This window comes from Tinamus guttatus, unplaced genomic scaffold (assembly GCF_059628265.1).
Source record: "Tinamus guttatus ecotype Peru unplaced genomic scaffold, ASM5962826v1 Tinamus_guttatus_pri_ptg000291l, whole genome shotgun sequence".
Taxonomy (NCBI): Eukaryota; Metazoa; Chordata; class Aves; order Tinamiformes; family Tinamidae; genus Tinamus; species Tinamus guttatus.
Genome location: NW_028288825.1, coordinates 886,194 through 909,700, shown reverse-complemented (window position 1 = coordinate 909,700; position 23,507 = coordinate 886,194). Strand labels below are relative to the sequence as shown.

General features: G+C 56.0%; 2 protein-coding genes across 3 annotated transcripts in view; one reads left to right on the top strand and one right to left on the bottom strand.

The window, feature by feature from the left end:
- The window catches only part of TNRC18 (trinucleotide repeat containing 18), a 51,806-nt gene extending 38,972 nt beyond the window's left edge, over positions 1 to 12,834 (top strand). For both annotated transcript variants that reach the window (XM_088527745.1, XM_088527744.1), the window contains exons 16-28: positions 1,311 to 1,544; positions 4,071 to 4,513; positions 5,370 to 5,534; positions 6,376 to 6,517; positions 6,955 to 7,072; positions 7,326 to 7,401; positions 7,760 to 7,868; positions 9,006 to 9,122; positions 9,380 to 9,544; positions 10,071 to 11,365; positions 11,860 to 12,096; positions 12,314 to 12,388; positions 12,536 to 12,834. In XM_088527745.1, the coding sequence (XP_088383871.1) occupies positions 1,311 to 1,544; positions 4,071 to 4,513; positions 5,370 to 5,534; positions 6,376 to 6,517; positions 6,955 to 7,072; positions 7,326 to 7,401; positions 7,760 to 7,868; positions 9,006 to 9,122; positions 9,380 to 9,544; positions 10,071 to 11,365; positions 11,860 to 12,096; positions 12,314 to 12,388; positions 12,536 to 12,742 (3,383 nt within the window). In that variant the 3' untranslated portion in view covers positions 12,743 to 12,834. The remainder of the gene's footprint in view (positions 1 to 1,310; positions 1,545 to 4,070; positions 4,514 to 5,369; positions 5,535 to 6,375; positions 6,518 to 6,954; positions 7,073 to 7,325; positions 7,402 to 7,759; positions 7,869 to 9,005; positions 9,123 to 9,379; positions 9,545 to 10,070; positions 11,366 to 11,859; positions 12,097 to 12,313; positions 12,389 to 12,535) is intronic.
- A 3,655-nt stretch (positions 12,835 to 16,489) lies between these two features.
- SLC29A4 (solute carrier family 29 member 4) lies at positions 16,490 to 20,661 on the bottom strand. The gene is made up of 10 exons (XM_010221152.2): positions 20,493 to 20,661; positions 19,727 to 19,864; positions 19,340 to 19,453; positions 19,135 to 19,263; positions 18,551 to 18,625; positions 18,018 to 18,283; positions 17,783 to 17,918; positions 17,274 to 17,461; positions 16,710 to 16,950; positions 16,490 to 16,632 (listed from the first exon to the last, which is right to left on the bottom strand). The coding sequence occupies exons 1-10, from the start codon at positions 20,653 to 20,655 to the stop codon at positions 16,490 to 16,492; spliced, it is 1,593 nt and encodes a 530-aa protein (XP_010219454.2). The 5' UTR covers positions 20,656 to 20,661.
- Positions 20,662 to 23,507: the final 2,846 nt, after the last annotated feature.

Sequence of the window (23,507 nt, the reverse complement as noted above, 5' to 3'; positions counted from 1 at the left end):
TTTTGGAACAACCAACTGTTGAGAACATTTTTATCTATCCCAGAGGGCACAAGCGAAAAGAAAAGGATTTTCGTGTTCAGTCCAGCTCATTTTGAAGGGATCCCGTTTCTCATTTGGTCGGCTTTAGCGGCTCGGGCAGGGAGAGCTCCTGCTAGTGGTTGAAATTTTCTGATATCCTTCATGATCCTACTTAAACCCTCAATTTCAAGAGAAATGGAGTGTGTTTTGCAGACCCACTTTGGCAGTTAAATAGTTCTATATATGTGTATATATGTGTGTATACGTATGTGTATGTGTTCATATGTGTGTGGTCTATGCACTTTTGCATTACGCTTCTCGCTCAGCAGCACTAACTGGATGCAGTGTTAAAATTAATTGCCTCGGAGCTGATGACAGACTCTTGGGAAGGGAGAGATGCCCCTTTTGGAGCATCCCGCCCGCTGATTCCTGCTCTCCACACACCGTAAAGGCAAATCCTGGCCCACTGCTACCTGCACGCGAGGCCGCTTTTCCTTGCCAGAATTAGCCTTTGGGCTGTGGGCAGCTCGTCCTGCCTTTCCTGAGCTGGATTTTTCCATGCCCGAGCTGTAGAGAGGAGCTGAGGGGCCTGGAGAGTTTTGAGGCAGGGTCTTTAGATGCTCCTCCTTGTTGCCAGCTCCAGAGCTACCTGCCGAAGCCTGCCCTAGCAAACATCATTCTTCTCCCTTTGTGTCCCTGTATCCACAGATCTGTTTTTCCCCCCTTTTCCATTCCAGATCCATTGCTTTCAGTTGCTATTTTTTCTCCCCGCTCTTTGCATTTTTGCCTCCTATCCCTTCTCCTCTCTGTGTCCTCCTTGCCCCCCTCATGGCACAGGCCGATCTCCGGTATTCCCCTTCCAAGCCGATCTCCGGTTTGGATGACACCATTGGATTTCATTACGCAGGAAGCGGTGGTGGGCGGGAGGGGAACCCCACAGCTCCAAGGCTGGGATTTTCAAAGGCGTTAAGCTTTTAATTTCTCCTGGAAATCGCAGGGAAGGGGCATCTGGCTTCGTTTGCAAAGCTCGGCCAGCACCCTGCACTTCCCTCCCTGGCCTTGGATGGGTCCTCGCTGCCTACCCCGTGGTGCTGTGCCCTGCAAGGGGGTAGCAGCCAGGCTGACACCAGCTATACGGCTGCAGAGATTTGGGTGTCCATGGCCAGCGTCTTGTCACTTGGCTCATGCTACTGGGGTGAGCACAGAGCAGCAGGAGAGCAAGCGGCTGGGGGTGGAAACGCGGCCGCAGCCCCGTGAGGTTTGTAACGGGCTCCCTCTTTTCTGCGTGCTAGATTCCAGCTCGGAGGAGGACGAAGAGGAGGATGAAGAGGAGGAGGTGGAGGGCTACGGCACGGACGGCACTGACAGGCCCTCGTCGCCTGCCCTCGATGAGAGCGGCCTGGGCCTGCTCGCGAGGTTTGCTGCCAGCGCGATGCCCAGCCCCATCGTTCCCCCTCCGCTCTCCATTGTCCAGCTGGAGGCCAAGCAGAAGGCGAAGAAGAAGGAGGAGCGGCAGAGCCTGATGGGTGAGTTGCATGGCCAGCTTTGGCACCACCAGCAAGGTGGAAGGTTCAGCGAGGTCCCAGCTGTGCTGCAAGAAACAGTTTGCTGCCCAGACACGGTCCTTCCCATTCTTTCCCTTTCAGCTGCTTGCTCCTGATGGTAAAGAAGGCAAGCAAGAAAGTGGGAACCCGTCCTGCCACAGGCAGGGCATGCTTAGCAGCTGCAACCATGGCTTCCCTAGGGACAATTGCCAGTAGCTTCCTCTGTTTCCTCTTTTCTCCTGCCTGGCAAACGATTCCCATGCCCTGCATTGTGGGGGCAGGTGATGGGGTGCGGTGTCCCCTTGGACAGGGAGCTGCAGGCAGCGAAGGGCTGCAGAGCTTTGGGGAAGGCAGTACATGGCTAAGTGCAGCTGACCTCAGACACGCAAGAGAAGCAGAGACACCCAAGCAGCAGGAAAACCCCCTTCCATTGTCTCGCAGACACCCAGGAGAAGCAGAGACACCCAAGCAGCAGGAAAACCCCCTTCTATCGTCTCGCAGACACCCAGGAGAAGCAGAGACACCCAAGCAGCAGGAAAACCCCCTTCCATCAGCCTGTCCCTTAGGCTTCCCCGTGTTGTGCAGCAAGGGACACTCACACCAGGAGTTCCTTCCCTGGCTCGTGTTCCTGCCGTACCAGACTGTGTCCCCACCGCTTTCGCTCTCAGTTTTGCAGTGTAACAAGTAACGGGAATTTCACTTTTTTCCCTTCCCGTGGCCAGCTGCACAAGCGCCCTGGGTGACACGGTTCCAAGTCAGACAGATCTCTATGGCCTCCATTTATAAATTCCCTATTAATATTTATTAAGCGATAATAGAATTTACAGCATGCTTCAGAATAGAAAATGAGCTCTTCCCAGGGAGCCGGGCTTGTTTTAGCAATGTTTCCTTGCTATATTAGGCTTTTGCCGACTTGTTCCAACAGCCTCTGTTAAGAATTTATCATTGCTCCGTCTCGTAACCCACCCTCCTTGAAACTGGAAGCATCTAGAAATTACCTCATATGGCAGAGCGAGAAAGGAGAAATCGTGTTGTAATTTTCAATGGCGTTTTCATCTTGAATGTTGCCAGCTTCGATTTTTAAAAGCCTGCTCTTCTCCTGTTCGTGCTGGGGCTATCTCAGGGGAAGATATTTGGGTGGAAAATGAGTGCAGGTTCTTGCAGACGGTGTTTTGGAGAGAAGATGCTTTCTCTCCATGTCTGTGCCTTGCACATTTTTGTTCACCCATGTGAATGCTATTCGATCCTTTCTCGAGGGTCTCCTGCAGGCAGTGGTTATCACAGCAGTGCTGGGCTTGAGAAGGGTTCCTGCCAGCCTGTGCCTGTAGCTATTGCTCATTTTGACAAATAGGCCGGGCTTGGGGGCTCTTGCAGCTCTGAACTCCTCCTGTCACTGCCCCTGCATGAAGCGAGGTCTGATTTTAGACCTGGCTGAGTGTGAAGTCCCACCACGTGTTGCAGAGAGAGCAGCTCTGTCACAGATGGGAGGAGGGCACGTGAGGGACCTTGGGCTGATGCTATTTTTTGGAGAGGGAGAGCCAGGTTCTGATGAGGTTTCCTTCCTCTTCAGTGGTGCTCTGCCATGCTGTAAAGTCCAATACCTTGGGAAGGGAACAGATTGAGAAAATCCGGGCTCAGTTCCTTGCTTTAACCCACACTTAGTGCTTGACCTTAGACAAGTTTCTTTCCAGCTATGAAAACACAGTCCCCATGCACCTTGAGCCAAACCTTTGCCTCATACCCATGCTGCCCAGTAGCTGGGGGTGAGAGCGCTGGGAATGGCCTCCGTGCCTCAGTTTCCCTTTTTTTCCCTGGAAACATTGGGTTCTGGCAAGGGGAAACACACTGGAGGTGCTGAGCACCTTGGCATTGCCACAGTATTTCAGGCTGCTGGGCACTGCCATGCTGAGTGCAGGTGAGCGCGTGGGGATTTCCATCTGCCACAGACAAGTGATCATTTACTTCTCTTGACTCTAAAGCAATTACTTGAGCCAATAAAAAGCTTTTTGGTGTCCCTTGACCAATGGGAAAAATTCTGCTGGAAGTCTGGGTTTACTTAATTCATTAAGATCATTCTGCTGAGATTTAGGTGAGGCCAGAGAGGACCTGCACACAAGAGGGGAGGAAGGCTCAGCGTGTGGAATTTGTATTTTGCTTCAGCTGAGGAGCTCCTTTTTGTGGAGGGGAGATACTAGATCAGCTTTATCTTGTGAGCTTCCCTGCAGCGTTTTGATGTGGCAGAAGGGAGAAAACGGAGGCAGAGAACATTGTGAACCACACTGCCTGAATGGATTAGCTTTGGATTGGGGCAGGAGAGCCTTATCTTTGGGGAAAGCCTTGTCTTTTGGGGGTGGAGGGTGGGAGTGCAGATCTGAAGGATGTGGGGATGGGAAGGGGACACCAATAGTGCCATGGAGCAGGCACAACACCTCCCACAAAACCCCAAAGCCTTCAGCTGGATGTGGCCCAGCCGAGGCCTTGGCTGACGGTTCAATTCGTTGTGTTTAGGGACGGAGTTCGAGTACACCGACTCGGAGAGCGAGATCAAGATCAGGAAGAAATCGCCCTCAGGGCTGCTGCGAGGGAAGAAGGGACCCCTGGACTCGAGCAGCATCCCCCCGAGCCAGACCCCAAGTGGCCTCGACACCGGATCTGGCAGCGCTGACAAGGCCAAGCTTGGGGCTGAGAAGGGCCGCAAGCTGAAGAAATTCAAGTCCCCCAAGGACTTGAGCTTTGAGTTTGGACTGGAGGCCAGTGACGACGACCTGTGGAACCGGCGCCGGAGTGAACGGATCTTCCTCCACGATGCCACCATGTCCTCAGCCATGCTGACCCCTGCAGCACCCACCAGCTCCACTCCGGTCTCCAAGCCGGGGCGCTGTGGCAAGGGGGCACCCATGAGCCCCAAAAAGGAGGGCAGCAAGGGGAAGGAGAGGAAGGATCTAAGCAAGGTGAGGACCGTATTGACAGGGTTGATGTGGAGCAATGTGGCTCTTGGAAGTTCAGGGTGAAGGGAGGGCTATGAAATCCGCTAGGGAAGAGGAGAGCTGAGCCCGTCTCAACCATTATTTTGGTGCTGTTTGAGTGTCTCTTGTTCCCACCACCACCACCACGAGCCCCATGTACTCCCAGAGGAGCTCTTAGGCTAGGGTCTGACTCTCAGGAATTAGAAGCCTATTGCATTTGAGTAGGGCAGGTTGTTGTGGCACCCTCTGTGTCCCGAATTCACCCTGCCTGGATTGCGCAGAGTGGAAATCCTGCCTTTAAACCTTTGTGAAAACTCTTTCCCACTCTGCAAGCTCAGCCTTGTTGGTTTGCTGAATTGTGGCTCTGTACAATAACCTTAAAGGCTGTTTATCTATTTATGTGGTCTTGCAAGGGGACTGTGCTGGGCTGGTAGTGCCTGGAGTCACCCCCTAATTGCTGGCTCTTCAGCTTGCTGAAAAGTTGGCTCCCTTTAGCTCCTGATGGAGTTATGGGGAACATTGGTGGTGGGGAGAGTTAGACAAGCTGGGACATGAGGTCAGCTTGGATCATCTTGGATCCTTGGAGGGAAAGCTTGATGGACAGGAGTTGCTCTCTGAGATAGTGAAGAGCTCTTACTGGGCAGTATGATCCCTGAATGCAGCACTGGGAGAGACAGGATGTGAGGCAGTACCCGGCTTAATGTCATCCTGCCCGTGTACACCCTGCTTTGCTGCACGTTTCACCTCTCCCTGGACCGTGATCTTTCTTAATTCTGTTTCTTTACTTATGGGAGATATTTTCTTTTTCCTTTTTTTTTTTTTTTTTTTTTTTTCCTCTTAGCAGCGGAAGAAGGGTAAAGAAGCACCCTGCTGCTCCTCCTCCTCATCCATGTCCCCTCCTGGCATCCCTAGCTCCCCATCTGATGTCCGAGTCAGCCTGGCAAATGCCCTCGGCTCCACCAAGAAGAGCAAAGCAAAGGTGAAAACCAAGGAGGTGAAGAAAGAGGTGAGGGGCTTGTTCTAGGTTAGGGCCAGCTGGACTTGGCCAGTAGAGTTCTGCTCTTTTCATGACTTGCTGCAATGTGAGGGGGGAAAAATACATGCACAAATAAAGCATGCTATGTGCTTTAGAGGCAAAATGCTGGTCTGAGAAGTCAGAAGTCCAAGGAAGGCTAACAGTGGGTACATGTGCCTACCATATGCTGTTAGCCTGATTTAGTCCCCAGATAAATCAGGCAGCATTTTCTCTAAGGCCATCACAGAGGCAGAGGAAGCTTTCAAGGACAGCAGAGAGGTAGGAGATGATGATGACAGAGTTGCTCTGTTCACCACTGAGTGATCTGATCCATGCCAGGTCACCACTGGTCTCTCCTCCATTACTGTGGCCTGTCTTCTCTCATAAAACACATGACTGCAAACATTTTGCCTGCTTTCTGAGTATAGTGGTTATTGGCCATGCATAACAGCGAGAAACAGATTGCAGGACTTTCAGAAGCAGTGTTTGTTACCTGTTTTGTGAAGACAAAGCGTGGGCGAATGCAGAGCAGTGCTGCGGCCCTTCTCAGCATCTCTTGTAATGCCCAGGAGGCCGCTGCAGCTAGGATGTGTGACAGGGCTGTTGCTCAGCTGGCAGTAGTGCTTGAGAAGAAGCCTAGGAAACTAAAGGTCCTTGTGGATCCAAAAGGCAAGTTGGGGTACGCCACTTAACTCTGCAGTGATTAACATGGCTGGGGATGAAAATGAGTTTGTCTCAACGTCCTCAAGTTATTTGCTGCTGAGGGCAGGTGAGATGGGGTCAAGCTGTTGCTTCTTGGCATCCCGCTGACATCCTGCTTGCTCTCCTGCAGAACCGAGGGAAAGGAGGAGCAGTGAGCAAGCTCATGGAGAGCATGGCGGCTGAGGAGGATTTTGAACCCAACCAAGACAGCAGCTTCTCCGAGGATGAGAACATCCCATTGAGCATGCTGGTCGAGCGGCCACCCACACCAGGTGAGGGAAGGAGGGAAAAGGGGGCTAAAAGTGCAGGTGGAAGAGCTGGGAGTTTCCCAGGGTTGCTCAGAGAAAGGCTGTCCATTTTTCCTGTGTTGTTTGACAAGAGCATGAGTCTTTGAGGTGAAGGTCCCACCTTTCTAGTCAATTTGGCTTGCCCAGTGTAAGCCTCATCAGAGTAACCAGCTGTATTTGATGTCTAAAGTCCAGTCTCTGAGCTGCCCTGTTTCCATTAGCCAGTGCATTATTGTCCCTGAAAAGGAGGTCTTTTGTCCTTCCAGTAGCGCTTGAAAGAGACACAGCCCTTTTGGCAAAGGACTTGCTGGCCCCTTTGTAGGGGCAGGAGATGCTGGGACCATCAGATATCCCTCTCCCCTTACTATTGCTTTTGCATGTACGAAGCTCTCTAATCTCCATCTTGCTCCAACACCTCACAGCTCCCCGCTCCTGCATAATTGACAAGGATGAGCTGAAAGATGGCCTGCGTGTCCTCATCCCCATGGATGACAAGCTGCTCTACGCTGGTCACGTCAAGACGGTGCATTCACCTGACATGTAAGTTAAAGGGCTCCCATATCTCAGCAGGATGTAGCTGATTCAAGGGAAGACTTTGGGGCTGTGAAAAGAGATAGAGAGAGTCTAGCATAAAGGGAAACAGAGTTTGCTCTCGTTTGCCAGTGCTGAGGAAAATCCAGTTATCCCTCATTACATGTTCTCAGCTAACCTGGTGGCAGGGCTCAGAGGGAGGTGTTAGCTGACTGAGGTGACAACCTCTGCGTGCTCTGTGTGACTGAGCTTTGTGTTTCAGATACCGTGTAGTGGTGGAGGGCGAGAGGGGAAACCGTCCCCACATCTACTGCCTGGAGCAGCTCTTGCAGGAAGCGGTACGTGAGGCCAAGAAGGGCCTGTCCCTGGTAACCTGGCCCTGTTTGGGGGTGGAGGAGGCTGAAGGGAAGTCCCACTTCAGCCAGGGGGGGATTCCCAGTCTGTGGCTGGTCTGGGCAGAGCTCCCCTTGGTGCTGGTGGCTGCGTCATGGACTGAGTTCCTTGCTGGAGCTCCAGCCCTGTGTGCCAGTGGGAATAGTCCTTCACGCTGCCCTTTGAGGAGGCAGGTGGCTGTTTCCCAGCCGGAAGACTGTCCTTTGCCTTCTCCAGAACGGCATAGCTACGTGCCAGGTGTGGTGGGATGGTCTGTGCTGGTGCCAGGAACGTCAGTATTTGCCTCCCTCTTGCCCTGAGCAGATCATTGATGTGAAACCTCCTTCTGTGCGATTCCTGCCCGAGGGCACGAGGATTGCAGCCTACTGGAGCCAGCAGTACCGCTGCCTCTACCCGGGGACGGTTGTCCGAGGTAAGCTCTCCGTCCCCAGCACTGTGAAGCAAGGACACCTCAACCTGTGTGTCCGGAGGGACCCCAGGTTTATCTGGGGCAGCCGTGAGGTCTGCTATGAGTGTTACAGGGATCCCATCCCATTTCTCTCTGGCTGTGCTCAACAATGTGAGGATACTGGTGTAGTAACATGTCGTGGTCCAGGAGCCGTGCTCTTGCAAGAAGAGGTCTGAGGGATTTAGGAGCTTAAAATACCAGCAAATTCAGCACTCTTCAAATGGCAGGTATTGACTCCAGCCTACGGTCCATGATTGCTAACGTGGTGGAGGTTTTTAAATCACCTGCACACTCACAGCAGACTCTGGCACACCAACTCCTGATTCTTCCCGGTCTGGCCCTGTTAAGAGGCTAGTGAAGAGCCCTGGACTCTTCTGCTGTGACTGGTGTTGCCTTTGTCACACTGTCACACTGTCACACTGTCACACTGTACATGTTTATGAGGAATTGTTATTTGCAGTGTATAGACAGGAGGTATTGATGCAGAGAGAGAGGAAGGGAACACAGCTTATTTCTTTTGCAGAGAAAACAAAAAAAGGAGGTTGTGCTTCTGTGAGAGTAGTTACAAAGTGCAGGTCAAAAAAAAAAAAAAAAAGAAAAATGAATTTCTGCAAGTATAGATGGAAATAGGGAGAGGAGATGGCAAGTCAAACTGAAGCAGCTGTTAAACCCTGACAGGAAAAATTTGCACTTGGTGGATGATGTTAGTGTTACCAGGTATTTTTCACTGTGTAGTGAGCCTTCTGCTCTCTGCCTGCACAGATGTGTAGGAATAGTGGGTACAGGATACTTGGGAGCTCGTGCAGGATTGGATCCCATCTACTTCTTGAATCCTGGGAGTGCCAGCAGCAGAAGCAGGTCTGTTCTGCCTGTTCCACTGCCCCTGTCAGGTTATATCTGCTCCAGGCCCTTCAGCCTGACCATGACGGAGCAGATTTCACACTGCAGTTGACCAGCATAATCTGATTTGGATCTGCTACCAATAAATGGATCTGCCATTCACATATGCCTGTCCTCCTCCCTTGTCTACCCTTCCCTGATGTGTGGTTTATGATCTCCTATTTATTCCTAGCCTTTTTCTTTTGTCCTCCAAACTCGTAGGAACCCTGGATCTGGAGGAAGACGGTGATCTCATCACAGTAGAGTTTGATGATGGGGACACAGGACGCATCCCACTGTCTCACATTCGGCTTCTGCCACCTGACTACAAGATCCAGTGTGAGTCCTGTTGCTCTGCTTTTTGTGTGATGCTTCCTGCCATCAAACTCAGGGAACCTGGGGCCATCAGGCTCTGAGATTTTGAGACTAATTCCCAGACTTTGGTACACAAAGGTTACACCATTACTTACGGCTGTGAAAAGTAACTTATTATGAAAAATCCCTATTGTAGTACTGACATGGGTGTGTTCCCTATGTTTCCTCTCTGTTTTGTGTGTTGTTTGATTGCCTGTGAGCATCTACTTGACCTGTTGCAGGTGCTGAGCCCTCCCCAGCCCTCTTGGTGCCCAGCACCAAGCGCCGTAGCCGCAAATCCAGCAAGGATACTGGAGAAGGAAAAGAGGGAGCTACCCTAGGGTCAGAGGAGACCGTGTCAAAAGGCAAAGGGCGTGGGAGAAAGCCAAGTGTCAAGGCGAAAGCTGGTAAGTAGTCACTGCTGCCTGACCTGAAACTGGGAGAGCCCTTGTGCTGTTCCCCACTGCTCTTCCTGGCTTAGGACAGTTGCTTGGGTCAAGGTCTGGAGGGAAATGGATGCACTGCTTGGTCCCAGCAGAGCACTCAAGCATGAGACCTCTCTGCAGCAGCTACAGTTTGCAGGAGGCTGGCTCAGAGAGCTTCCTTCTCTCATTCAGAGCACCTCAGAGGCCATCAGCAGGGCCAAGGATGCAGGGTATGTGCAGTTTGGTTCCTGTGTGGTCAAAGCAGCACCCTTGGGCATTGCCAGTCAGCCACTCATGGGTGTTGGCATCACCCCAGGCTGGCCCAGGCTCCTTATTAAGTCTGTTCAGTGAGGTCAGGACCTGTTCCTCTTCAGGGAGATCTAAGGAAGTTGTGATCAAGCCATTCTTTGATCAGAGAGCAGTCAGCGTTAGTGTCAGGCTGTGTCTGAGGTAATGGTACTCACTTGGGTAGACATCATCATGCCTATGTGCTTCTTCCCCTCTGCAGAAGAGGCCACCTTGCCAGAAGAGAAAGATCAGGTTGATTCCCCGCCTGGTGCCTCTTCAGCCCCGGAGAAGCCAACGTGCCTGGGCAAACCAAGTGTGAAAGGGTCCCGAAAGGCCCAGTCGCTGCCAGCTGGAGGCTCTCCTGCCCCTACAGAGGAAAAGCGGTCGAAGGGCAGCAAGATGAAGATCTCCACCAAGCTGCACAGCCCTCCACAGCCCGCTTACCAGCCTGCTGTGTTTGGCAGCATCCTGAGCACAGAGCCCTACAGCGACCTTCCAGGGACACTGGCAGCCTTTGGCTCGGGTGATTCTTCAGCAGCAAAAGCCAAGTCCAAGAAGGGACGGGCCACAGAAGAGACACAGGAGTTTGGCACCATGGCCAAGGCTCAGAGGAAGCATGACAGTGAAATCCTCATCAAGCTGGACCATGAGGGCGTGATGTCTCCAAAAACCAAGAAGATGAAGGAGGCAATGAGGATGCTGGAGGACTCAAACCTGGCGAGTCGCAGGGACAGTAAGAGTCTCCTGGGGCTGGGCTATTCCCCTGCCGTGGGTGCCGAGGGCAAGCAGAAGTCTTCCCGAGGCAAGGGAGCCGAGGGAGAGCCTTGTCCCACCAACTTCACAGGGAAGTTTGAGGGCTCGGGTGAAAGCCTGGCTGCCTCCAAGGACCAGGAGGACAAGGCGACAGCTCCAGCAGCCGTGGAGGAGTCGGAGAGCAATAGCAGTGACAGCAGCTCGGAGTCGGAGGGAGAAGAGGAGGCCGAGAAGAACCAGGGAGAGGCCCAGGATAGCAGCTCGGCCAGCTCGAGAGCATCCACCCCTCTCTCTTCTTCCAACTCCTCCTCTTCTTCCTCTTCTAGCAGCAGCTCTTCTTCCTCCTCCTCTTCTTCCTCCTCTTCTGCTTCATCGACTTCCTCTTCCTCAAGCTCCAGCTCCTCTTCCTCCTCCACCACCGATGAAGACTCCTCCTGTAGCTCCGATGATGAAGTAGCAGAGCCCCAGCCAAGCTCCTCCGTGCAGCAAAGCCTCCCTCCCAAGCAACCCAAGCAGGCCGGCAAATCCCGGGCATCCTCCCACGCGCAGAGCCAGAAGCAGCCGCCGCAGCAGCCGCCGCAGCAGCCGCCGCCGCAGCCGGGCGGCAACAAGAGCCGGCCCAAGAAGCGGGAGGGCATCCACCTGCCCACCACCAAGGAGCTGGCCAAGCGCCAGCGCCTGCCCTCCGTGGAGAACCGGCCCAAGATCGCGGCCTTCCTCCCCGCGCGGCAGCTCTGGAAGTGGTTCGGGAAGCCCACGCAGGTAATGGCCATCTCTGAGGGCTTCAGTGCCCCGTTTTGCCGAGTGGTGCCTCTTACCCCCCGGCTTCTGGGGCTGCCCCAAGGAGCCTTTCCCTTCCGGAGTGACCAAACTCTGCTGGCTTGGTGTGTTCCCAGCCTGGTTGTGGGGATATCTCCAATTTGAAGGGTGGTTGTTGGTGCCTGGCTGTGAGGATGTCTCCAGTTTGAAGGGCATTTGTTGGTCGTGTGCTCTTCTGCCACTTATTCCTATGGGAATGTCCTGCTGATGTCCTGGTCGAAGGCCGCCACCCAGCCCCATCTCCCAGCTCTCCAATAGATGGGGTGTAGCACCAAGGCCATGGTGACATGTCCCAGTGAGGGGGTGGCTGCAGTCATTGCCAGGCCACGTCTGGCTTTGGTGCCAGCAAAGAGCAGGATGAAAACGGGGTGAGCAGTGGTGGCTGGGGAGCTGTGAGCAATCCCTGGCATCTCACCTGCATATTCCTCTCTTGACAGAGACGAGGAATGAAAGGGAAGGCCAGGAAGCTCTTCTACAAGGCCATCGTCCGGGGCAAGGAGATAATCCGCATCGGAGACTGCGCCGTCTTCCTCTCAGCGGGCCGCCCCAACCTGCCCTACATTGGCCGGATCCAGAGCATGTGGGAGTCGTGGGGGAACAACATGGTGGTCCGGGTCAAGTGGTTCTATCACCCAGAAGAAACCAACCCTGGGAAGAAACTCAATGAAGGCAAGGTAGGCTGCCTGCAAAGCTCCTTGTCCCCGTTCTTTGTTCAAAAGACAAGGCAAAATACCTATGGCCCCGTTCATTACTGATGCCTAAGACAGGGTGGCCCTTTCATTTTCATGATGGGAGATGTCTGAAGGTACATGTGGTGGACAGAACGTTGTTGGAAAAACCATTAATTCACCTTCGTTTGCATTTTTGTCCCCCTTTTTCTCTTGGGCATAGCGCTGGGATCAGAAATCCGGCAGGAGTCTGTCCACAGCGTTGCAGGCATCCAACCAGAGGAAGGACTTCATGGAGGTTGGTGGGGCTGGGAAGGGCTGCAGGGGACTGTGTAGTGGGGGTTGCAGTGGATGCTTTCCCTGCATATTGAAGATGGTTTTAAACACTTGAGTGATCGACTAACTGTTCCCTCTCTCTCGCCCTTTCTCCACTCGTGTCACGCAGCGAGCCCTCTACCAGTCCTCCCATGTGGATGAAAATGACGTCCAGACCATCTCACACAAGTGTCTTGTTGTTGGGTTGGATCAGTACGAGCAGATGCTAAAGACAAAGAAGTATCAAGACAGTGAGGACCTCTACTACCTTGCAGGAACCTACGAGCCCACTACGGGCATGATCTTCAACACCGACGGGGTCCCTGTCATCTGCTGACCGCCCAGGGGACATGTGCCACCCCCTGGGAAAGGACGGGACAAACCTGAGGACGTGCCTGTTCAGACGACATGATTGTTTCTTTCAATGCTCATGACTTCTGTGTCACACTACAGACAGGAGAGCGCGAGAGACAGCGAGGAGGAGGGAGAGGGCTGGAGAAAGGGTTTGGGGAAGCAGTTACAGGCCTTGTGGAAGATGCCGTTGGGTGGTGGTGATGCCTAAAGCCTAAGGCTCTTCTGGAAGTGACTTTAATTAAGGTGACACTTGACCAACTTCTCCCTTCCTCCTTTTTGGTCCTGGAAAGCACATGGGTCTCATGATCATTTCACCAGCGGGCCCCCCCAGCAGGAGGGATCCCTTTTGTGTCATTTGTCCCCATCGTTTCCCCAGAAGCTGCCTGTGCGTGGAAGGACACCCGCTGGCCTTCTGCGTGCGCTCTTCTCCGTCCTGATATTCCTTTTCCTGCTCAGTTTCTCATGACCCTTTAGGAAGGACAGGGTGGAAGAAAAAGGAGATGAGTCTCTCTCAGCGCCTCGTCTCGATCCTCTCAGCGCCTTTTCACAGTGCCCTTTCCCTGGAAGCCCAGCACGTATGGAGCACGAAGGAGCAGAACATGGGATGGCAGGAGAGATTCTCTGGGATGGAAAAGGAGCCAGTGGGACCTTGGAGGCCGCATTCCCGCTGCCTGGAACAAAAGGTCCGAATCCTCCTGCTCCTTCCCTCGGCGTCCTGTGGGAGACCCCCTGCGAGCACACGCTGAGGGGTGACACTTGGTGAACAAGGAACTCGTTTCGGAGCGGGCAGCAATGCAGGGAAGGAAATCCCTGGGAAGAGCCGCTTCCTGAGGCTTGGAGCAGAGGAGCCCACAGGCCATTGGGTCTACCTCTTGACAGAAGAGATTCCGCCTTCCCGGCTGCCCTTCCCCGGAGCTTTGCCCGAGTGGAGCCCTGGAGCTGGGGGAAGCCCTCGCTGGCATCCACAGGGTGTGAGGAGGGAGCACACGGAGCCCCCGCTGTGCCGCATTCCCGCAGCCGGAGCCCTGCCCGTCGCCTCGGGATGGGGAGTGGGAGCAGCCTGCTCCATGCCCCTGGCTCCGCGCGGCCGAGCCCATCGCTGAGTCTCCAGCTGGATCCCACCGGGACGGGGCCGGACCCGCTGCTTCTCCATCGCTGGAGCAGCAGCCACGGAGCGTCGCACGCAGGGAGCGGACAGAGGGATCCCCCCTCCAATGCACCATCCTTGCACTTAACCACGGAACGGAAGAAAACTCCACAAAGACGCACTGACCTTCGCAAGCAGCGCCCGGCGCTGCGGAGCACACGGAGACGCTCCCGAGCACCGCGGAGCCGGACGCGCTCCGCGCCGGGAGCTCGGGATGCCCCTGCAAACCATCCCCTCACTTTAGAAGAACCACATGGTGCTGAACTCGAACCATCTCTACCCCAGGCCACGGGCGCTCCCCGCGTGGCGGCTCTAAACTGTACAGTTTTAATGTACCAAAAGACTCTTTAGCCCTCCTGTATTATAAGTCTTTAAATGGATTCAACTTTTTAATTATAAATATAAATATAAATATATATATATAAATATAAACTTTTTAAAACTGTGAAAAAAATTATGAAATTATAAAAAAGAAAAAAAAAGGAAAAAAAGACAACGACAGCAATGAACACAGTCTGACGTTTAGAATATTATTTTTTATTTCCTGTTGGATTGTGATTGTAAATGATCTGGGAACAGGCACACCCCCCCACGCTCAAAGTGTACTGTACTTCTAGAAGCAAATTGTGTGCGGATATTTTAAAAGAGCGAGAGAGAGAGCGCGCGAGAGAGATTTTATGCTAATGTTAAATAGAAAGCACTTAAAACCCACTGCCTTCTATGGAACACAAGGATATTTCAGACAATCGAGAGGAAAGGAGAGCCAGGTTTTTTTGTCTTTTTTTTTTCTGTTTTGTTTTGTTTTATGTTTTGTTTAAAACGATTTTTTTGGCATTCTGTTTGTTGGAGAACTTCGTGTGATCTTTTTTTCATAAAAAAAAAGAAATAATTGAAAAAAAAAAAAGAAACCCGGCAAAGCATCTTTCTTTGTCTCCCTCTTCGTGACTGTGTGGGTTTTGTTGCTTTATTCCCCCGGCCTTGCTGGCGATGGTGTCTTTTTGGCCTCGCGGGGCCGTGTCCTGTTGCTCCGGGTGTTTGTCCCTGCCTGCCCCGGGCTCCAAGGGGACAGGCCCAGGGATGGCACCGGAGGTGGAGGCTGCAGCCGGGGCTGAGGGGCTCCATGGGGAGGAGGAAGGTGCCAGGAGCGGAGGGGATCCCGGGATCCTCCCCACCGGGATCCCTGTGGCCACTCTTGGGGCTTGGTGACCTGCCCGCCCATGGGGACACATCTGGGGAGCAGGAACCGGTTGTTTGGGTCATCCCTGCTCCTCGGCACCTCCGAAGCTCCAGGCAGTCACCAGGGAGCAACCCTCAGTGCTGCCACCCCCTATGTGCCCCCTCTGCCACCTGTGCCACCTTCCTGCCAGCTGCCGGGGCTCCTGGGGACCTGCTGAAGGACAAGGAGGACCCGCAACCAGGTGCGTTACACGGTGGTGGCCCCTGTGTCCCCCACTGTTCCCTCAGCTCCGGCTGTGCAAAGCGCCTGGATGGACAAGCAGGATGTGCCGAGGCGCAGGGCGATGGGTGTGATGAGCGCGCCAGGGCTCAGCTGGGAGCCACCTCTGCGGTCACCCTTTGGGCAACAGTTTGGACTGTCACAAAGTCCCCGTCACAGGGACACTGTGGTGTCGGGTGGGAGATAACGGAGGAGGGTCCTGCCTGCCCCTGCCACAGGCCTGGCCGTTAGATGGGTCCCAGCGACGGCTCCACGGAGCCACAGCCCCGCTCAGAGAGGAGCCAGGACTGCACCCTGGTGCCTTTGAGATGAGGAAAAAAGGGAGAAAGAAACATCATTTATTCATCAACACCTCCGTGCCTGCTCCTCTTTTTTTTTTTTTTTTTTTTTAAAAAAAAAAAACCCTTTCTTCATGGCTCCAGGTGGTGGCAAGGAGCTAAGAGAGGAGGAGGGGTAAGCGGGACCAGCACCTTCCCAAGAGGATGAGGAAGGCCACGACTTCATCCTAGTTAATACCTGGGTCTGGAAGGCGTTTGCTCTCTGAGCAGTGCAGGGTGCCCGCAGGAAAGGAGGGCACAGACAGGGCACCCAGGCAGGAGGTCCCAGTGTGTGCGGGAAGGGACCGCGTTCTGGGCCGGGAACCAGTTGGTGGCTCCAGCTTGGAGCGGGCTGGGAGGCCACCAGAGCAGCCCTTGGGAAGGGATGGGCTGTCTGTCCTGGCTTGCTTGCAACAGGCCCCCTGCATCCCACACCCAGGGGAGAGAAAAAACAGACAAAACCAAAAAGAAAAGTATTTTTTCCAGCCAGCAGAAGTGATTTGGGGCTTTAGCACATATCTTCGGGGGGGTCCAAGTATCTGGGAAGGGTCAAGATTTCAATGCAACCTGCAGGTCCATCAAGCGACTCCAAGATCCACCTGCCCAGCCCTTCCAGAGTCTGGAGGAGCGTTGCCTTCGCCGCTTGCTCCTCCTCTTCCTCGCCAACCCCCTGCTCTCTCCTAGCCGATCTGCTCCGGATGAGCCCCAGTGGCCAGGACACCCACAGCCACCCTGGGGCAGGGACCGGCCGGGGGGGTGGTGGTTCCTCCCGTTCCTGCAGCCGGCCCCGCTCCGTCGCCGGTGCCGGGCTCAGTACCCTGCCGTGAAGGAGCCGTTGAGGGTTTCGGTGTGGAAGCAGCTGCTGTGGGACGCGCTGGTGAGGCTGTAGGCGAAGTAGGCCACGGCGGAGCCCAGCGTGAGCCCCGTCATGTAGGACACGGTCATGGTGTTACCTGCAGAGCAAGGGACAAGGGGCATCAGGGTCCTGCTGCTGGCTCCAGCCAATCCCACCAGCACCGTACGCTCCTACCTGCCAGCTCCCGCTGCTCCGGGCTCACTTTGCCGGCGGCCAGGATCATGGGAACACTGCCGAAGTAGCCGTTGGTGATGCCCATGAGGAGGGAGAAGATGCAGGGCCACGCGGGGTGGCCGAAGGTGGGTTTGCCATTAGGGTACACGCACATGATGAAGAGGGGGATGAAGACCACACGGAGGCAGGAGTAGATGAGGAGGTGGGTCCCTCTCCAGTCATAAGGCAGGGCAGCCAGGATCTGAATCAAAGAGGGGAGAAACCACTGGGGAAAAGCAAAGCAAGGTCTGCATGGAGGAGAGGGATGAAGAGGGGACCAAATTGATGGGCACAGAGGGGAAACGGGCTGAAGGAGACAAGAGCATCCCAATGAACAACCTCACACTGGTTAGATGATCCAAGAGTTGAAGATGGCCCTTGGTAAAGCCAAGAAGCTTTCCAAGAGCAGGGAAGGAGAACAGCAAAAAAAGGGGTGCAAGGAGTCAGCTCCTCTCACCAAGGCAAGGTGAGAGGTCTTCACTAGGCCCATTCCTCAGCATCACCCCATCAGGGAGGTCCTCCTACCTTGCCAACGAAATCCGAAAGGTTGAAGATGGCCATGATGAGGATGGGCAGCCATTCCCCCAGCGTGCAGTTGTGGATCTCTGACTCCAGCCCGGGAAAGAGGCACAGTGTGATGAAGTAGGTCATCGCGATGGAGAGCATGTAGGCCCAGATGACCCTGGAGACCACGTAGCGGTGGAGCAGCATGTCTGGAAGAGATGGCAGAGCAGCTCAGCCGCCAGTGGATAAATCTGGGCTCTTCCCCTTCCTTGAGGCTCTTGTCAGCCTCAGCCCAAAAGTCAGAGCCAAAATGACTACACCAGTGAGATGGCAGCTCCCATACATGCATGGATTTGGGAAGAGCTTCTCAGGAAGAATATTTTTTTTTCCTCCCAAATTCTTAGGCACAGAAAGACATGAACATCCGTTCCCTAAAGTCCTAGACTGGGGATAGCTCATTCCACCTCCTAAAACACCCCATGCCCTCACCGGCATGCCCAATGAGGCTACCCCGCAAGCTCAGGACCTACCTCTGAAACTTGGCCAGCTCCTCTTGATTTTGGGCCGAGGGACGTCGAAGCGCATATAGGTCCCACTGCCGGCCAGTTCTGCTTCATGTGCCAGGCTGCCCGTGGGGGACACTGGCTGTCCTCGAGTCCTGTTCTCCTGCATGGAGGAAGAGGGACCCTGAGGCAGGTTCAAGGCAGGGGAGCGTAGCAGGGACCGTGGTGCTGAGCAGGGACACGGCCCCGGACCAGCACTTACAAATCGGACGTCGTCTGCAGTGACATCGTGGTGAACCCGGTATCCCGTCCCGCTTTCCCTGCTCCCCTTGGACTCGGGGAGGCCCTTGTGGGAGCCGCTGGTGTAGTAGCGGACGAAGCGGGTGCGCTTCACCAGGAGGTGCAGGATGAAGCACGTCAGCTCCATGCCAATGGAAATGAAGAAGAAGATGACCGTGTTCTCCTTCTCGTCCGACAGCAGGAGCTTGGTGAAGATACGGCTGAGGGAGATGATGACTCCGGCAGTGCCTGGTGGGACAACCAGAGTGGGAGAGTCAGGAGCCCCGTCCAGCACCAGAGAGTGTGACCGAGGCCACCCGAGAGCGGAGCCGCAACGCTGAGCAGTGGGACGGAGCCAGCCCTCAGCTAGGACCCCTGCATGGACAGCATGGAGGCTGCGGGGACAGGAGCTCCTTCAGCCACTTCAATCCATCACCAAATCCCTTGGTGGTGCCCACAGAGCCCCGCGGCTCTGCCCCGGGCGCGTGCGGGGCGCGGGGGACGCGCGGTACTCACTCTCGCCTGTCATCACCCCCTGCGTGTAGCGCTTGGGCAGCAGCCCGGTGTAGCCGTAGAAGCTGGATTGCTGCACTTGAAGAGAGAGACGGGCAAAGAGGAGGAAGAGGAGGGTTATTGCCCCAGCTGGCAACGTCCCTGCCCCAGAAACAGGAGCCCTGGTGCGATTTTGCAGTGCACGATCAAGCCAGGGCAGCTCAGAGGGTACAGAGCCACCCTGGGAGATGCTCGTGGGGAACATTGCGGCCCCAGACATCTTGTGGGGCCGGCAGAAGAGGCGGAGTGAAGGTGTCTCACGCCAAGAGCGAAGAAGACCACTCAACCATCACAGAAACAGCCTCAGGAGCAGAAGAGCCCAACACAGATGGTCCCATGCCAAGGAGCTGTTGGCTTAAGCCTCCTCCTCCTCCTCTTCCCCTCCCCGCAGGGACGTTGAGGGCAGGCAGCACATCTGGGTCTTGGGAACCAGGCAGTGGGATGGGCAACCAGGGGTTTGTCCCAAGAAAGTGTGGACCCTTGGGATGGGGCCGTTATTCCATCCTTAGCGGAAGGGCTGTCCTTGTCCCCTGTCCTCCCTGCCATACCTGTGCAGCCGAAGGCCACCACCCCCACGGCGATGAGGTTGATGGCGTACGCTTGCCGGTGGGAGAAGAGCTCCAGCCACACGTCGCAGATGCTGACGAAGAGCAGGGGCCCCAGGGCGAGGAGGTAGCCTGCAGCGGGGACACGGAGGCGGGCGATGCAGGGGACGGTGACAGCCACCGCGGGCACGCGGGGCCGCGCACTCACCCACGGTGATGCGCGTGTGCAAGCTCAGCAGCTCCACGAGCGCGTTGTTGAGCAGGACGGCCACCAAGGCCACCAGGATGTAGGTGAGGCTCATGTCGAAGACGATGGAGGTCCCTGCGGAGGAGGCAGGGCGCTGGCACAGCCACCCAGCCGTCCCTACACATAGGACTGGGGACCGTGGTGCCTTTTTGAGCTCGGAACAGCCTCTCTAGTGCCCGGACAGCTCAGCAGGAGCAACTCAACCCAAATTGCTCACCCGCTTCCCAAGTGGGTCCCCTCATCCTCTTCCAGTGCCCCCTGAAGCTGCCTCTGTGTCACCTTCCCACTCACCAGCATGGTGAGTGGGACACAGGTCCAGGACACGCTGAGGGTGCAGACAAGACCTACCTGGGTATTTATGATGCAGATAGTCCACATCGGTGATAAAGCTGTTGTATGGCAGGAGAAATCCCACCCCGGCCAGCAGCATGGCAAAGTAAATCCCGTGGTATCGGTCCTGGGGCTCAGGGTCCTCAGAAACTATCCCTGAAAAGGGGAAGGAGAGGGAGCAGGTGCTGCATGCTCCATCATCAGCATCTCCTAGCTCAGAGGAGCTGGATAATGTCTCTAACAGCTGAACTCGGCACCCAGGAGGTGCTGGACCCCCATGCAGCAGCAGAGACACCAACAGCCCAGCACGCAGTGAAGGCCAGTCCCTGCACCACTGGGAAAGGACAAAACTGCAGGACAGGAGGTGCCGTGGGCACAAGACAAGCAGAGAACTCGGCTGGAGGGCCACCAAACGCACAATTTGCTGGTAAACATCAGGACCCACTGCTGCAGGATGTGGCACAGGCTAAAATAGGTACAAATAGGGCCAAAAAAGGCATTAGACAATTTTATGGTGGTTCGGTCCATTTGTGGCTATTAAAAGCAGACCATGAAGTTTCCACACTGCTAGGAAGTGAAAACCAGCGATACAGGTAGCTCAGGGCCTGTTGTCTTCCCAAATGGGTCCCATGGTAGCAGGTGCCCAGCAGGACAGCCCTGTCCTTGGACCCTCCTGGCTCTTCCGCTGGGCACTTCCCTCCATCAGCCATAGGGTGCCAGGTGGACAGTGGGTTCCTCGTCGTCCCCGTCACCCCCATGGGTGTCCCCTACCCTGAGCCTTTACCTGGCTCCATGAAGGTGAGGACGCCCTTGGCCTGGCTCCCTTTGCCCTGCAGCTCTTCCTCCTCCAGCTGGTAGCTGTCGAAGCTGAAGCTCATCACCACGTTGCCCTCCGGCGTCCCTGCCGGGCTGGCGTCCTTGAAGCGCTCGGCTCCCACCGAGCCCATGGTGACGGACCTGTCGGGACAGCAGTGATGCCCATCAGGGCCATGGGTGGGTGAGATGTCTGGTGTCTCCCACCTGGGACAGCCCCAGGGTGTCCCCACACAGGTGACACGGTCTCTTTGCAGCCTCTCTGCAGGGTTGTTATTTAGAGGGTGCTGCAAGGGACCTGGCCAGGGTGACTTGGGGCTCCTCCTCCATCAACAGCCTGGTGACTTCAGCGATGTCCCCATGCATGTGACTTTGAGGTGCAATCGGTGACCTCCAGCCGTTCTGGTTGGTGTAAAAGCAGCTCCTCTCCTTCCTTATTCTCCAGCCCACTGGTGTTCCACACAGGGCATGCGGAGACCAGGATTTCCTTTCCCCGATATCCTCCCTTCCAGGGAAGCAAAGCCAAGAAAAGAGGGTGCCCTGGCAAGCTAAGCTTCATGCCTCATGATGTCATTTATGGGCACGACCCAGGACAGGAGGCCCCTGCTCTGAGCATCCTGCTTGGAGCAAGAGCGGAGATTTCAGACTGCACGTGGAGAACAGTTGGGGTGCAAGGCCAAGCAGGGAGGTGCAAACCAGAGGCAGCGGTGTTAACCCTGCGCTCCTCGTCATGGGATGCTGCCAATGCCAAATGCTGGCGCGCTTTCCCAAAGCCATTAGATAAATTAATGGGTGAAAACCACTCACAGAGGGTGGTTGAAGGGGCCGAGCCGGCTGCCTCGAGAAGTCTTTCTTGCTGCGCCCTGAGCTCGTGTCATGCCATGTTCACCCTGTTCCTGTGCTCTTTTCTCAGCTGACGGCACTTGGAGGCTGAGCTACTGGCGAGGCCTCGGAAAGGAGGGGAAAACCCTTCTGCTTCCTCTCTGATAAAAGCTCCCAAAACATCGTGCAAGCTGAGGAGGCCCTGCCAGCACCGGCCTGAAATGCAGCCCCTGCTTTGGGGGCTACCCAGGCCGGAGCCCCCAGCTGCTCTGTACTACCAGCACCAGGCACTAGATGCCAGGCTGCCGCTGTCGCCACCTGGGCCGGGGACCACCCATCTGGCTGGGGATAAAACCTGCTGCAAGCCAGCAGGTCGAGGCCAGCAAGGGAGGAAAAATCAATTACAGCCATTTGCCTTCCCTCCCCGCAAGCTGCGGCGCTTGCAGGAGCAGGAAGGATTCTGCAGAGCATCCCTGGCTCCAGGGCACGTAGATGGGGAAAAGGCGGCACTTGGGCTGCAAACGCAGCTGCCCACTGAGTCCTGAGCACAGCCGATCCCCACACAGCCCCATTCTGGTTTTTGTATTTCCCCCCCTTTCTTTCCTTTAGCCCAGAATACATTGACTTATTACAGGGACTCACTGCACCCTCAGAGCAGTGCGAGTCCCACACCAAGGGCTGCACCAGAGCCTGCGGTGCCAAAAGGCTCTGGATCCGGCCAGGAGCTTCCACCAGGGACAGGCCAGGAGCAGCCCGGGCACCTGATGCTGCCGGCGCCGCAGAGCCGCGTGCCTGGCCGCTCGGGAAGCCTGGCAGGCCTTGGTGATGGAGACCCTGCTTGGGGAATAAGCCTCTTACTGCAGCTCTGTATTTAGTGTGGCCCAAACTTCTCACTGAGAGCAGCAGCCAAGGGAGCCAGGACCCGCTCCGGGCGGCTTTTCCCTCCATATCCAATGGGAGAAGCAGCCGCAGCAGCGGGAGCTGAGCGGGCTCCTCCATCACAGCCGGGGCTGGGGATTTGCAGCCGCGATCCGGAGGACACGGAGCCGTGTGGGGCAGAGCGGGCCCGGGGACTTGTCCCTCGGCTGCGGGAGGGCCCTGCGCCCCCCCCGGCACCCCAACCCGCAGGAGGGCACCCGCATTTCGGCAGCGGCATCACGCAAACCCCGGACTCGCGGTTAAAGCAGCGAATGGAACCAGAGCCTCTCCGGCATGGAAGGGGAAGACACTTTCGGGAAGGCAGGAAAGCGGCGCGAGGGGAGGGCGGAGGGGACACAGGATCCCGAGGGGAGGGAGGAGGGGACAGAGAGCGCGGCGACGCGACCCGGGGTGACGATGCCCGTAACTGGGGTGGGCTCCGCTGTCCCCCCCTCCCCGGGGCGGCGGGGCCGGCGGCTCCGCTCCTTTGTCCGCGGCGCACAAAGGCGGGGGGTCCCGGCCGCGCAGCCCCCCGCTCCGCTCCGCTCCGCTCCGCTCCCACCTCCGCTCCGCGCCGCTCCGCGCTCCGCGCCGCCACGCGGGGAGCCGGCCCCGCGGGAGCCGCCCGGGACGCGGCAGGGGCGGAGAGACCCCCCTGCCCCCCCGCATCCCTCCTGCCTCCTCCCCTCCGCTCCTCCTCCTCCTCCTCTTCCCCTCCTCCTCCTGCTCCCTCTCGCCGCAGCCCCCTTCACCCTCCTGCTCCTCCACCATCCATAGGTGCCATCCATAGGTACCAAGGGCTCAGCGTGGGCACTGCGTGAGGCCTGATGCTGATTGCCCTCCGCTCCCCTCCCTTAAGGAGGATGCCCCAAGTATTTTCATTTCCTACCTTAGCTTTACTCCGGTAGGGAGCCAGGAGTGTTCCGGTCCACACAAGTGGCTCTGGCACAAAGGGAGCCAACGGGGCCAGCACGAGCTGTCCCCAAGAGTGACAGACGGGTGCAAAAGGAGGGACTCAGCAAGAGGCCCCAAGCGTTTGCTGAGCTTCCCAGGTACTCCCGGCCTTCCCTGGAGCGAGGGGTGGAAGGATGTGGGGGCGAAAGGCAGCAGGGAGGGGATGAGTTACTGCTCCCTGCCAGCGCCAGGAGCTGGGCTGTGAATTACAATCTCCTCGCAGTCAATAACTGCCGCCTCGGATAAATCCGCGCGCGGCCCGGCGGGATGCGCCGCTGCCTCCCGCGCTGCA